The sequence below is a fragment of the Vigna radiata genome, chromosome 10 (genome assembly GCF_000741045.1).
Source record: "Vigna radiata var. radiata cultivar VC1973A chromosome 10, Vradiata_ver6, whole genome shotgun sequence".
Taxonomy (NCBI): Eukaryota; Viridiplantae; Streptophyta; class Magnoliopsida; order Fabales; family Fabaceae; genus Vigna; species Vigna radiata.
The window spans coordinates 16,236,456-16,252,292 of NC_028360.1; the positions used below are offsets into that span (position 1 = coordinate 16,236,456).

A 15,837-nucleotide genomic window follows, 5' to 3' on the forward strand; every position below is an offset into this window, starting at 1 on the left:
CACGGGGCTGACCACCAAGGTGTCAGCATGCCACGTCAGCGTGTCAAGTTCCCTTACATATCTATACTTTCAACATGCTACGTCAGAATCTCCTAAATGGTGTTTGTCCAATTTGAGGCAAACTTCTGTTTGATTCAATTTTACAAAAATAAGTATCCAATTAAACACCGAAAAAAAAAAGATTTATTTGAGATTCTAAACTAAAATAGAGACCTAATAAGACATTAAACCTTTAAACTAAAGTTTTTGTTGTATTAATTTGATTTTTTTTTATAATGAAGTTGCAAGTATACCTCTACTTATATACTTTTATATATACTTATATAATTTTTTTCATATGTACGTGTTCTTTTTTTTTTGCCTCTTATTCTTGTAGGCTTATTTGTTTTATCGAGAAAGTTTTTAGCTGATATTTGTGGATTTACATAATGTAGGGAGACGAAAGAGCATGCAGAAGAAAATGTGAGATTGGACGTAAGTAATGCATCCTTGATAAGTTGTGTAAATTTACGTATGAACAAAATGATGAGGAGTGGTAAGATAAAACAGAGAAGGAAGAAATGAAGATGAATATATAACCTTAAAAAAAGAAAAAAAAAAGAAAAAAAAGAGGACTTTTAGACCCACTAAAACATGCTAAAAAATCTGAGGCGTGACAAGCCTAAGTGGGGTGCATTATCATGATATTCCACCACATACTATTACAAAACCAATCCTCTGTTACTTCTTTCTTTCTTCCCCACTCAAACAATATATTCACCACCAACCAATACCAATCACTTTCTGCCACCTCACCACCCCTAAAATTTTCCCCTACGCCCTACCGCATACTGCCACTTCTAATGTCCACTTTTCCGACGAAGGGGCGAAAACGTTTGAAACACGACACTCCCAGAATCCGGGAACTGGTCCATGGCGCAACTCCTCAATTTCATCCCCATGGGCTCCACCGCACCCGCCACCTTTCTCCAAACCTCGTTCCCCAACGACGTCGTCGATACCGACATCGTCCCCGGTCGGAAAATCTGCACCACCTTCCTCAACACGTGGACTACGTCCACATCACTCGACCTGGACCCCACGCACTCGAAGCTCGCGTAGCTGTAACCCTCCTCCGGCGTCACGTGAATCGTCGAGTACCACTCCCCATCCATGCCGTTCATCGAGTACCCGCACGGGTCGAACGCGAAGTCGCACACCAACGCGTGCGGGTTAATCCCGTCGATCCCAGTCAGCTCCGTCATTTCCCTACCGGCCGAGTCCCCGCTTCTGCCGTCGCCGGGACGGCGGAAAAACTTCCCTGCGAGTAGGGGGTCGAGGTCGGTCATGCAGATTTCCAACGTGTAGTTGTGGTGGTAGAGCGCGTGGGAGTCAGTGGTGGCGGTGAAGACGTGCCAGGCGTGGGAGGATGACTTGGAGGGCATGATGGAGGCTTTTCGGAAGCAGAGGTTGGGAGGGAGCGTGGCTTCTATGTAGGTGACTTCGTCGTTGAAGCTTGTGTGAGGGAAGGGTTGTGACAGAGGGAAGATGAAGGTTCCGCGAGTGTAGCGGCAGGAGGAGAGCGTTAGGCCGAGGTGGGTGTGGGCGTAGAAGATCAATGGTGTCATGGATTTGAGAAGCTGCGTGGTCCCACACGTTTTGATTATGATCTTTGTTGGGTACACAAAGAGGCTGGATTCTGATAACACATAAGCGTCGAAGTAGGAGTTTCCAACGGCCGAAACCACCGTGCATTGAACCTCTTGCAGAGTTTGGTGTATGCAATCAAAGTCGAGCTTTCGGAGACCCAGTTGAAGCAGGGCTGGGTCGTCACAGAAGAAGTGAAGCTCGAGCCGCTTCTCGAAGCCTTCGAAACCTGAGAATGCGAATGCCATTGGTGAAAAAAGGTAATGGTTTTTTTGGTGTTTGTGGTAGGGAAAGGTGAGGGAAAGGAAGGAAGGTGATTTGGATTTATAGGTGTGTGAGAATGAGAAGGAAGTAGGGTTTAGAAGAGAGGTGTGAGCATGCGGGTGATGGAACCAAGAATGATGATAGTAGCCATTATGAAGTGAATACGATGATTATATGCAACAATTTTGTTATGTTTTTTTACTTCATTCTTCTCTACCTTCCTTCACAGACACCAACAACACACCACGCTCGTTAACTCATTTCTTCTTCCTTCATTGCCTCCACCACTCTCTTTCATATTCTTCTACCTACGTATACAACTATTGCTTTTCCTGTAATATATTTACACACCTCAAACATCATCCTTTACATGTTTTCTCTTCTACTTAAACTCCTAATAGTAGTTGGATTATTCCAAATTCACGATTAATATTAAAATATTAATAAACTTAACACACTCCCACCATAAAATCTTCTTAAAGAATAAGTTTTTAAAAGATTTGATGGCATTACATGGTTACACTGACTACCACTCTTAAATATTTTAGTATAACCAGTTCAAATTATTATTCTTAATCCGGTTTTTATATGCTTTAACAGTGGATTATCGTGGTTTAACATTTCATAAAATATTTTGTACGAGTTGGACTCTGCTATACAACGTTAGTTCCGTGCCTTGCTTGCTTTGCTACTATAAATTTAGTTTAAAGTAGAATTAATTGAATTTGAAGTTTGAAAGATAAGTGGGGCTAATTTGACCAGAATGATTGGTTGAATTGATGATGAGAAATGGCAGAAATAATTGTGTTGAAACCATACCATACACTTCTTTTCACAGTGACAGAGAAACTGGAGATTTAGTAAGAGAGTTGAAACCTTGTTCATTGAAAGGAATTTGATTCGGTGACTCAAAATTCGGCCTTCAGCTTAACTATTTCAATGATAATTCCATTAAAACAGAGACATAATAATCATAAAACCGGGGCTGGATGTTGTATTGTTGTTCTGTTAAACAACAATTATGAGTTCTCTAGAGATAATTAATGGAGGGGTTTGATTAGAGCTCTAGTTAAAAACAGGGTATTTTGTGACCAAAAAGTGAAATTAGAAGTAAAAGACCCAATCACTTGGGACTCTGTTTGATATGAGCATACTCTGATATAGATTATGGGCACTGCATAATGGAAAAGTGCAGACACCTCTGTTGATGGAGACATCTTTGTCTATTGCTGGGATAGCAAGTGTTAATTAACCAAAATCTTGACGTGCTCAAAATATCATCCATATTTGGCGTTAGAATAACAATAATTATTATTTTTCAGAGGCAGAACTGTGAAGGAACAAAATGAAAAAAACAAAAGAAATCAGGCGTGTCAGGTAAATAATGAAAATATCCTTGAATTGGGGAGCCCCGTACGTGAATGAAACGAAAAGCACCAGCATCATTTTTATTCTTCATGCAGTTTCATGTAGCTAGGTGGCATTATCATTATTTTTCTCTAAATTAACAATTTCATTTCTGCGTTTAACAAAGCATGCATGCAAACTTGTTTGTTAAACGTGTCAGCATCAAAATTAAAAACGATTGGTTTTAAAATCTTGCTTCATAAAACATCCACATAATATTCATCATTGCTTTACTACCAAAGTTGAATATTTTCAACATCAAAATAATTTTGGTGAATAATGGTATAATATAACATCCCCATATGCTTATTTCTGCGTCTGGTATAATATAACTTGTATACACAGCTCAACAACAGTTTATAAAATGACAGTTTACTATTTTTTTTTTTCCTAACCAAACCCCAGATCGTATATAATAACTCTCATGTAACTTGTTGCGACATAAAAGTTGACTTGGATCATAATGTTTAACTAGTCTGACATAGAAGTAACAGTAATTTTGAAGTAAAAGGAAGTAATTAGTGCTTCATGGTCTTTTAGAGGAAGTTTTGGTAACCTGTCTCTGCCGACATGTAAAACTAACTTCTTCATCATATAGGTGGTCTCCTTGACTTTCAATTTACGAGTATTGGAGACATTATATCAGTAACAATAATTCAGCATAATAAACAATACAGAAGCTTCTCCCCGGTGGTAGAATGTAGTTTTCAAATTGAAAAGAGAAAGAGAGAGGTATGCAAAATCCAGCATACAGTAGCAATACAAGAGAAAGTGTATAAAGGGGAGTGAATAAAGAAACAAACTCTGAGCAGAGGAAAGGCAATGATGAAAAATTGTGAGTTAGAATCAAAATTTTTCAGTTTTAAGGGGTTGAAATGATGCAGAATGTATGTCGTCATCAATAAATCTTATGGTTGTGGCTGGCAGCCACCATAATGAGCTCAATATCCACCTCTTTGTGATGCACGCGCACTACCAAACCCAAAACACTATCTCACAAGCTTAAGTTCTCTCACACGCAAGGCAAACCAACCAGCCACACGCGCAACCGCACACACAAACACAGACATTGGTTCTTGCAAGAATCCGTATGTTGTCGCTTCCTTGAAGATCATAAGAAGAATTTATAAGTTAGGCTTAAAATCACAACACCAACACCATGAAAATTTTGTTTTGTTGGTCTGCCACCTTTTTCACATGGGAAGTCTGAAGCAAAATCCGATCTTAATCTTAAAGTTTGGTCCCACTGAAAGTATAGTCACCTTTCTGAATGCCACATCTTGTTCATTCATTCAAAACCCATGATTGGTCCCATATGTACCCCCGAGACAACCACCGTGGATGACCCCACAAGGCTTCACATAATCTAAACATGTGTCCCAACTTGATGGCACAACAAGGTCCATCTTTGTTTGTAGTGGTAATGAGATTTCAGGGACATGGTGTCCCCACTAAGCCCTTAACTGCAAGACAATGCCATAAGTTGCCATGGAACAACCTGGCTTTAGCCGCCATACTTGCTTGCATGCGCAAGTTGCAGCATACATGAACCCAATTGGAACACAACCACAAATCAAAATGTTGTTGCAATTTCCTTTTTACAACACTCTACTAATGAGCATCACTGTACCATGCGCACAAAATTCCCCAAAAGCCTTCATCAATACCCCACCAGCCTGCAACTCAAAATTTGGAAAGGCTTCCCCTGTAATATTCATATACCATCAAAACTGCTTCCAGCCTTCATTCATTTTTTAACATTAATATATCCTCCTCTACAAACCTGATGTGCCGTGCAAGATAAACAGCAACTTAAACCTGTGTACTCAAAATACTATACTGAATAGAATAAAGCATAACATTGTATTAACTCTTTAATAATACCCCACCTCAGGTGTTGATTGATATACGAGGAGTTCTGATCAAAGTAGAATCTTGATGATTGTATGAACATGCTTAACAAAAATTTAGGATAAGTGCATGATTAGTAATAATTTTAATTTCAGATATACTGTTGTTGTTTCGAGTTTTTGTTTTTCGTATTTTAATTAATTCAAATGCGTGATTAAATGTTTAAGTAAATGAAAATCTAGGAAAGATGATTCTTGTGCAGGATGGTTCCCACAGGAATCATTCCTGGGAGGTGGTGCTGAGATTTTTTGAAACAAACAAGACATGTCGTGAACTTTTAAGTGGGCAATCTCTTGAAAAAGGAGCTAAAATAAAATATGCATGCACAATCCAAGACCTATTTTAATGGATTCTTGTGATGTTTTTAATATTGATGTAAGGCCTCGAGCAGAAGAAAATGTATGAGATAAATGGTTGTTGGCACATACATTGGAATGCATTGCATAGTATCATCCCATGCATGCTCTCATACACCACACATCATTCTTCTTCTGCTTTAACCAAACCCAAAACAAATGCATGTCTATGTTGATTGCTCCTTGCAAGCATCATTCTGCTGCGTCGTCACCTTCTTCATCCTCTCTTGTCTGTCAGCTGTCTTATTCCTCTACTTTACAATGCAAGTTTGGTGTACTATCTTCACTAAAACTCATGCACCATCTATTTTTTCTTATTCAAATTCATTCACTAAAATCTTCATAATAAAAAAAAAAAAAATCCTTTTTTTCTAAAGTTTGAAAATTTACTTTTTATCAAGGACTAATTTGAATTACTAATGATTTTATCAAAGACTATGTTCGTACAGTTTCACTTTTTAAGGTTTAATCATGTGCTAAAAATATAGGGAGAATGATTGTGTCACATGCTTGTAAGCTTAGAGAGGACTATTTACTATAATTCTATTTACTTAGAGACTTAATTGGACGAAGTAATTGCTTCAAGGACTGAAAATTGATGGCGTTTTAACAACTTTTAACATAAATTTTGGGTGTGTAAGAAAAGAATGATCTGTAATGTCTGATATTCTGGTTTACATGGCGAAAAAGATAACATGGAATATGCAAATACAGCATCTCTTTGAAGTAACTTTGGGGTATGTGTTGAAAGATCTCTTAGCCCTGTAACTAGGCTTACAACTGTAACGTCTGAATCTGGTTTTCATTCTGCAAGCATGCATTGTTCGAATCATTGTATTCTTCTGCTCATTTTTTGCTATTTCTCTAATCGACCGCTAACTTGATTCATTCAAAAGCAATCACATCTGCAAGCTCTGTTACAGTGCTTTTCCATTACATTTTCAATTTTCATTCCTAAGAAATTTCCCATCGTATATATTTATATTTTAAATGATATAATATAGCTGCAGTATTTTAATATAGTTTAAAATATGAGTTTCTTTCATTTTATATAATCAGTGTTGATCAAGTTTAATGTGGTGAGATTATTGCGTGAGTTAAAATTCAATTTTAACTAAAAAAGAATGTATAATTAAAATACTATAAAAGTAGGTTTGTTCTTATATCACCCTCCCCAATCATGACAGAATCTTACAAAGTTGGAGACAATAATAGCCATTTTTCTTCCAAATCTAGCTATTTTGCTTCCTGCAAGAAAGTTCTTCAGCATTAACTCTCAATCTTAATAAATAATCTTTAATTAAGTATAAATCTTGTTCTAATTAATTAACTTATCATTTACTACTGTTTAACCAGCTTATGAATACCCAACTACTACTGTCAGTGGAATCTGAGCAAGTCCTGACATAAACATGTTGTCATTCCAACTGTTTAAAATATATATATATATATATATATATATATATATATATATATATATTTAAAAAATAAAAAATAATATTCAATGAACGTAAAAATTTTATATGCATTAAAATAATATTATTCTTATTTAAAAATTTTATATGAGAGAAGCATCACTCGATTTGGTATCTGAAGCAATTGATGATGTGATGGGTTGAGGCATGTTTGGATGGCCATCATGTTCTTTATGCTCCAAACTATCATATATGTTTATCCGAAAAATTTTCTTTAACAATTCTTTTTTTACAACACATACGTGACAGTTTATGATTGATCTATTTCAAATATTTTTTAGGATAAATTTAAATAGACCAATAAAATAATAACATGTGTCAATTTATAAAAAAATTGTTAAAATATTATTGTTCATGTTTATCTATTCAACTTGTTCGTTCCTCACTCCAACTTATTCCCGACATCCTTAATTTCTAGGTTTCACACAACGTAAATCTCTTGGACATTGTTAATAATATCTACCCTTCCTATGTTTTATATTATATTGCAAAATTAGAGTACCTATACCATGATCTTATGCTTCAATTTTTAATGTAGCCGCTAGGTTTGTTTTAGCTTGGCATGCGCATAATATGAATTATATATCCTAAGTTGAAATCATAACCCAAACTCTCATTTATTTTTTTATTTTTGTTTGTTTTCAAGCATTATTTTTATCGGAAATTTTATATAGATTAAATATTACAGTATTTATAATATATAAATAAAATAACTTAGTTTTGTGATAAAAAGTTAAAGTTAAATTTATTTTTTATATAATATCATAATCTATTTTAATAAAATTTATTGAATTTATAGTATAGTATAGTTAAAGATAGGAGACATGTTAAAATTTTTATAAAGATAATATTTAAACTTATTAACAAATATTTAGTCCTTTAGTTGATAGATGTCTCAAAATGAATGGCATGCATTAGACAGGATGAACTTTTCTCTGCTAAGATTCTGTATGTCTGAACAAAAAGATAAATAAAAGTAATTAATAACGTAGATGATAGCAACAATGTATTGGGGAAAACAAATATGGATTAAGAATTGTTTAGAGCTGTCTGTAAGGATTGATACGAAGATTAGGACAGGAGTGAATTTGAATACAGATATGGATATTATATATAAAATTGCTATAAAGTTGATGTGTTATGAGTATATTAGTTATACACAATGTGACGTGAATAATGTTTGTATCCTACTGGGGTCACTCACTCAGTTTACAATTAATGGATGTATCAATAAAACTATTCAGGTTAGGTTGCCATACTCATTAGGTTGCATTTTATATCTGTCTAAACTTTCACGACTTTCATGTCTATTAAACATGCAAGATTGCAACAAATAGTTTTCAAAACAAGACACAGTTTTTTTATTATTTAGTCCCAAACTTTCATGTCCTTCTTCTATCAAAACACATCGTATTATAACTCTAAACTTACTTTATAATAAAACCTATCTCATCCTCTCAATATATTTAGGAATATCTTTGTATATAATGTGGTGATGCCTTAAAATTAAATATTTAATAAATATCAGAGTTACTTTAATTTGAATTATGTGAGATATTGGTTACTAAACTTCTTGAGTCTATACTTTTATTTTCTTCAAAATATTCAAATGTCACCCTTTTATCAACTTTTCTTGCTTAGAAATTCGTAAATTTTCATTTTATCATTTAAAGTTTATGATAGAGTATTAAATTTGCTGTATGGAATGATTTTAAGGGTTTTAAAGTCAGAAATTAAATGAAAAAAAATACAATTTCATAATATTAATTGATAAGAGGATTTGAAGGTGAGATAGTGCTATATTACTTTTAGTTCAAATGAAAACGATGTTCTATTGAGATGAATTTTGAGTACAATAAAGTTTAAATTGATCCAATCAATTTAAAATGTGGAAATTGAGTAGAGTAGAAATTCTAGCTTTTCAATCAATAAACGATTGCCAAGAATTAAAACCGCAAGAGAGAATTTTAAAAACTAAATACATAAAAAATGATAAGAAATAGAATTACAAAAACTAGAAATATATATAGATTACACTTTTTATTTTGGAAATAAACAATACAAAGAGTCATGATATTTCTTCAACTATATATACACACACATAAATGAAGTTACTAAAAGCATCACTTGTTTATCTAAGGCTATGAATTCCTACATCTTCAGTGTCCTATGAAGTCACGAGTGTGACTCTGTTGTATGAGCATATGTACAAGAAAATACATTCACAAAAAGGCCTCCTACTATGATATGACTGAACCAGTCATATCATAGGTCTAAAGGTCTAAAGGTCTAAAGGTCCACACACACATAGGAAATGACTGAACCAGCTCGGCGCTTTGTACGTTGGCTAACCTTCCACTTCTCAACAAGGACCTTCCTTATGTTGGGGCAGCTAGAAACCACGGTGGCCACACCAACTGAAGTTATACCTGAACAATAAACCATGTGGCATGACTCAAGCATTCTGCAACTTTTTACAAGATGGGCTAGCCCAACATCTGTTATTTGTCGGCAGTGTGAGAGTACTATTTCTTTCAGCAACGGACAGTGTTCTCCCACTTCAGCCATAGCCATGTCACCCAAATTCTGCAGTTATAGAGCAATAGAATGACACGAAGAGAAAGAAAAGCAAGGCAAATAAGTAGAAAGACTTATTTAGCGTATAATGTGCCAGTAATTATTGCATTGCCTTAGGTATAGAATGAGAGATATCAATACACACCTGTAATACACTCACGTCCAAGTAACAGAGTTGAGGGCACCCCCTTGCAATGGCTACCACTCCACCATCTCCAATCTGATGGCAACCACTAACATTAAGATAATGAAGGGAACAGCCCTCAGCTATGGCAACAAGGGCCGCATCACCCACCCTAGTAATGTAAAAGAAAGTGGTTAAGGTAGACACAGAAGAAAAGATGTAATACAAATTCCCTAACATCAAAGCAGTAGAATAAATATACATGAAGATTTCTGCTTAGAGGGAGAATAGTAAAGCTGTGACTAAGGTTTTACCTATCACAGAATCGAATGCTGAGATCTGTTAGCAACTTACAGTTCTCGCCCACAGCAATGATCCCCTTGCTCCCAATCTAATACACGAAGGGAAAAAAGAAGGAAGACAAGGAGAAAGGACGAAAATGTCATAAAGCTTATAAAGAAATAGAGTCAACAGTAAAAAAAAATTGGCTTATTGCTTTACCCTGGACATATAATAGACATTCATGTAATGCAAGTATTACACCACTTTCATATACTTCTACATCATTCACAAGGTGTGCCATATTATAGTCTGCGGGGGATGAGGGGGCTAGAGTTGGTGTAGCAAGTAAATAGTGTCATACTATACTAAAAGTCAAAATAACAAGGTGCAGCGTTGCTTAAAATGGTAAGGCACTCAAACACAACTAAATTGAAAAATTGGTAAGCTCATCATCAAAAAGACATAATGAAAATACTCTAAAAGATTGCTGCTTAGAATTCGTTCAATCAGTGGTCGTCAAATTATCAAGGAACCTTGAAGAAAGCACCACGAAAGGAAGTGAGCAGAGCAACAAAAGAAATTCCTCTTTTACCTTGATTTAATTAAATTGAGAGGGGGGGAGGGGGGTTGTTAAAGGGATAGCCAGTTGAGATATCTTGTGAAGAATTAATTGGTTTTGACTTTAAAATACGAAGTTTTGTATACGGAAATGTTTGACTAAATGTAAGAACGAGTTTTGTTTGGATCGATTTAATGACTAACGATATAATTACTCTCGAATGTAATTTCCCGAAGAGAACAAAAATTATTTTTAAATGTTAAATATTATAAGAAGGACAAAGTTGTAGTAGAAGCATGCGTAATGTATGCTTCAAATGACTCAGTAATTATCCTAGGTTACAAGGTGCAGAATTTCGAAAGTGAGTGAGATATCCAAAACAAAAATACATAAGAAAAATAACAATAAAATGAATTTGATGCTAAAATTAAAATTACACATACAGAATAGCATTTTAGTGCAGAAAACCAACATAAATGCAGACAGTACCTCATAACAGCGACGGATATGAAGTTTCTTTAGATTCTTGCAGCCACTGGCTATTCCACACATGGCTTCATCTCCAATACTTGAGCAATCTACCAAGTGCAGCGCTTGCAAGTATTTGCACCCCTGTCCAATCTGGAGAAGGCCAGCATCACCAATTCTTTGGCAGTAAAGTAATGCTAATTCTGAGAGATGCCTGTGCAGTAGAAAGTAGAGATTAGCCTCAGAGATTAAAGAAGAGGGAAATTTTCAACACTTATGAAATCCCGTCATCAAATATTTGTCAATATCAAACACAGGGTCATAGCATATACATGTTTGCCAAATTTAGGCTAAGTTTGGTCTCGCTTCTTCATTTACTTAAAAATGGCTAATTCGAACTTAAAGCTTATAACAAGTGATTTAAGTTTTATCTTAGAGAATAATTTTAAATTAAAAAGCTACACATACCAGTTGAAGATGAGAGGAAAGAGAGGCTTAGGAATGCAGGTTATTATTTAATGCTACTTCGGTTAGTTTTTACGACTGTGCGTACAACAAAGTAGGTTAACAATCCATGCATGCAGCAGGCCTGTAGAACAATCTATGCACGCAGATCCATTGCACAAGACCTTCAATTATTGAGGACCTCCAGATTTTATAACTCCACAAATTTGCACTAGTCTATTGTTTTTATTTATATTTATCAGTATACATGTAGTATGAATTTTTTTGCATTATTTTGTAAAAAAGCAATCATATTATAATATTTAGAAATATTAAATTGTGCCTTTATTTTTAAATATTGGAATAGAGGAGCCAAATTTTCACGATTAGAACAGGACCTCTACAAATTTTAAGACGGCTCCGGCATGCAGATACAGATAAACACACAACAATGTCAATAGAAGCAGTATCTCCTATTCACTGCAAGAGGTAAATTTGTGTGATATGTACATTGTTTGCTTTTGTAGCTTACACTGGGAAAACTCGGATTTTAAGAATTTTTGTACAGCAACTTAGGTTGACAAGAATATATGCATATACACTTACACACGCACACATAAAAACAAAAAAGTCATGCAAGAACAACCAACAGACCACACGATTAATTAACTACAACTACAGACGTTGAATAGAGAAACATAAAATTCAATGACTTTCTTCGTTCTAAAACATTTTCCCAACTCCCTGTGCTGATTCTTCCTTGTGGAGTTTGTTGCACACAAGAGTTATAGTACACACATCTATAACATTTTAGGGAACTTAGATTAGGGAAAAAAACGTACTGGCAAGATTTTCCCACAGATTCTAGTCCCAAAGTTCCAATATTGTGGCAGCCATTCACTTCAAGATGAGTGAGTTCCTTGCAGCCAGTAGCAATTGCTTCCAAACCCTTATCACTTAGGAAATAGCAATCACTTAAAGTCAAGTTCTTTAACTTCTTACATCCTTCCCCAATAGCACACAAACCCCTGAATGTAGACATTGTAAAAAGAAAAAAGTATTACTAAGTAAACAACAAAAAATGAAAGAATTAATATCAGAACCCAAAATTAATAATTAGAGGCAAGGAAAAAGATTGAAAGTCTGCGGTTCATACTACCATAAGGGTCATGTAAAAGGAAAAGTAAAAAGAATTACAAAAGCAACCAAGTCTCACCACACTATATGAGTTTGGCAACACGGATCAAATGACAACATTGGATCTTAATAAAAAAATAGAATTTAAAAAAAATCATAAAAAATTGTTTCAATGGCTCTTTTGAATTGATCAACTCAAAAAATGATTGGTAAAGTTGTTGCGCAAGAAAGATATATGCAATTTGCACTAAGCCTGGTGCATGTATCTTTTTTATAATTTTAACCGTAGTCAAAGCAAGCAGATCCTTAAAAAGCAATGATGAGAAAACAGCTAACTTATTAGTAAATCTAGGAAAACTATATTGAGCCAATAAGTCCAAGGAAAAACCACTAATCAAATCTGCAAATAGTTGATCAAGGTCTTAACACAAGAAAGAAATATTCAACACGTGTTATGCTCAATGAATGTGATTTTTTTTGTGAATTCTACTATAGTCAGATGAAGCAAATCCTGTAAAGCAATGATTAGAAAGAAACTCACTTATCAGTAAATCTCTGAAAACTGTATAGAGCCAACATCTCCAATGACAAACAACTAACTCCCACAACTTTCAAAGCATCGTCTGTTAGATTAATACATTGTAGCTTTAAGACTTTTAAATGTGGACATCCTCTAATCACAGAAAGCAGCCCTTTATTATGGATGAACTCAGAGTCCAATGACAAGGTCTCTAGAGATCTGCAGTGTAATCCCACAGCTTCCATTGAAATGTCAGTTATTTTCGCACAAGCTGCCACTCCAATAGATTTTAACGAATTTCCCACACCCAATGCTAATTCAACCAAACCCGTGTCACTCAATCCTTCACAGAAACGCAGATTCAAATCTTCAAGTTGCTTGCAACACTGTCCAATAGCAGCCAAACCTTGATCTCCAACATAACAACCCTAAAGGAAAATCTCGTGAGTTAAAATAACGAGTGTGCATCACTCACGCCAAACTACTCATAGTTGTACATATTAATATAGTGACATGGAAAATGATGCACAAAAGGGAAAAAAAGGGCGTTGGTATCTCCAATTGCAATGCTTCACAAGAAATTAACTTTAACACACTGGCTTCAATAAAAAGAGAAAAAGTATATTAGATTTTCCTTCCAGTCTCAAGATAATACAGGAACGTACAGCATATTTGAATATATTTCATTTAACAACCTTGATATTACTTTCAATTGAGACTTGATTTCAAGACAAATATGTGTGGAGTCGCCCTTACAAGCATATCACAAGCCAAATTTACCCTAGTTGAAGGAGCCATGCGGTGAGCCAAACTTAGCCATGGGCCTGTTTGGATACAAGCGCTTCTGAGAGCTTCTCCACCGGAAATAATAAGCTTTTTTTTTTTATTCTGTAAAACAAACTTCTCAACAGCTATTCTTTCCCATAGAGGAGGTCTTTAAAACACATCTAACTTAGTATCCAACCAAGCTCTAAACATTCATTTCAAAGCAACTGTATACTCATAACAAGGCTAAGGTAACACTATAAATTTAGACTGAGTAAATAAAACATTGCAAAAAAATAAATAAATACAAACAGTGTAGGCAAGCACGACAAAACAGTTTAAACCGCAAACGAAAATCCAATCAGCTAGAGAACACAAAAAGAAAAGTAAATAAATACCTGCAAATCCAAGGACTTCAAAGAAGTGCATTTTCTCGCTAGCGATGACAAACCCTCGCTGGTGACGTTAGAACACCAGATTAACCTAAGCTTCTCGAGTTTGGGAAAGCCTTCGGCGAGAGCAGACAGTCCAGAATCAGACAGACAGAGCGAATCGAATTCGCTCTGGTCAGAGGAAGAGCCGTATTTATCAGCCACATAATGCAGCTTCACCGCGGAATTCTCGCTCGCGCGTCTTCTTCCCTGCTAAAAAAGTAGATAAAAAGAACCAGAGAAAGGAAAATTAGAAATAGAGAAGGGAGATATTGGGAACGAAGTGAGGAAGGAATATGACGGACAAAGTGAGTTGGGATCGAAACGGAGAGTCGCTCGTCGATGTGGACAGTGGTGACGTTGGAGAAACGTGCGGCGAGGAGGTGAATGAAAAGGTCCGGGGAGCCGGAAGCGCCGATTCGGATTGCGGCGCGTGTGAGGCGCTCGAGACGGAGCCAGCGCGTGCAGACGAGGGAACACGCGTCGCGACTGGACTTCGAGTCGAGGCGGCGGAAGATCTCGATGAGTAACTCGTCCGGCAGCAGGGTGTTGATCCAATTGTGGCCTCGCATCGAATTCGATTATTCAGACTGTCGAGGTTGCAGAATCCGAATAGCAGATCCAACTGCGTTCCTTATGGTTTTGATATTGTTATAGCCTTTCCTTTTCTGTGGGTGACATTTTAACCCTTGTTTTCCTCTCCCTTTCCAATTTTTCTTTTTCTGTTATCTTCTCCTTCCTTCCTTATTCATCAAATCAAAACTACATTTCTCTTTTAAATAATATTATTCAGCATCCAAAGAAGATATTTATTACTATTATCCCTTATATTTCAAGAGGCTCTTTTTACTTCTTTTTTATTTTGCCATGAAAAAATTAATTATTGCAATAATTATTAAAGCAACACCTGTTTTTAAATTATAAAATAACCTTTGTCAAAAATTAAATTAATTTTATAATTTTATTATTCTAAATAAAATAGTGCTTTTATTGTGTATTTTTTTTATTTATAAATAAGAATTTAATTTAAAAAGAAACATAAAAAAAATTATGGATAATAATATTTTGACAATATTTTAATATTATCTACCTTTCGCTCTATGATTGGTCTAAAATTATTTTATAATCACTAATAATTATATAATCAACATAAACCAATAACAACATGTGAATATAGTGTTAAAATGTTCTCGTATACTATTATCAAAAAAATTATATATAATAGTAGAAAAAGGAGAATGCTTTCATTCATTACACAAATTTCGCTCTTCCTGCTGTTAAATGTCTTTTTACTTTTTATTTTTAATTTGTATTATATTGTTGATTATGTATTTTAAACTTATAAATTTATGTTGAAAGATTCTCAAACAAATTATATTTGAGAAGGTTATAATAGGTGTATAGTTTTTAGTTTAATTTATGGATCTCTAGGATATAAAATAACACGAGAATTAATCATTTTGACTAAAAGATTTTGTTGTTATGATCGGT

General features: G+C 34.9%; 2 protein-coding genes across 3 annotated transcripts; both read right to left on the reverse strand.

Annotated features, from left to right (window-relative positions):
* Nucleotides 1-445: 445 nt before the first annotated feature.
* LOC106775526 (S-adenosylmethionine decarboxylase proenzyme 4-like) lies at nucleotides 446-2,346 on the reverse strand. Its single transcript, XM_014662669.2, has one exon. It carries the CDS (start codon nucleotides 1,872-1,874, stop codon nucleotides 840-842), a length of 1,035 nt encoding a protein of 344 aa, XP_014518155.1. The 5' UTR covers nucleotides 1,875-2,346; the 3' UTR covers nucleotides 446-839.
* Nucleotides 2,347-9,060: 6,714 nt separating this feature from the next.
* Nucleotides 9,061-15,091, reverse strand: LOC106776056 (F-box/LRR-repeat protein 4). 2 transcript variants are annotated; one of them, XM_014663357.2, is made up of 8 exons: nucleotides 14,652-15,091; nucleotides 14,314-14,556; nucleotides 13,172-13,578; nucleotides 12,336-12,521; nucleotides 11,071-11,263; nucleotides 10,055-10,131; nucleotides 9,762-9,912; nucleotides 9,061-9,625 (listed from the first exon to the last, which is right to left on the reverse strand). In XM_014663357.2, exons 1-8 carry the CDS (start codon nucleotides 14,916-14,918, stop codon nucleotides 9,329-9,331), a joined length of 1,821 nt encoding a protein of 606 aa, XP_014518843.1. In that variant the 5' UTR covers nucleotides 14,919-15,091; the 3' UTR covers nucleotides 9,061-9,328. The 2 variants fall into 2 exon arrangements, with proteins under 2 accessions (XP_014518843.1, XP_014518842.1); XM_014663356.2 differs by having other exon boundaries at nucleotides 14,314-14,559; nucleotides 14,652-15,090.
* Nucleotides 15,092-15,837: the final 746 nt, after the last annotated feature.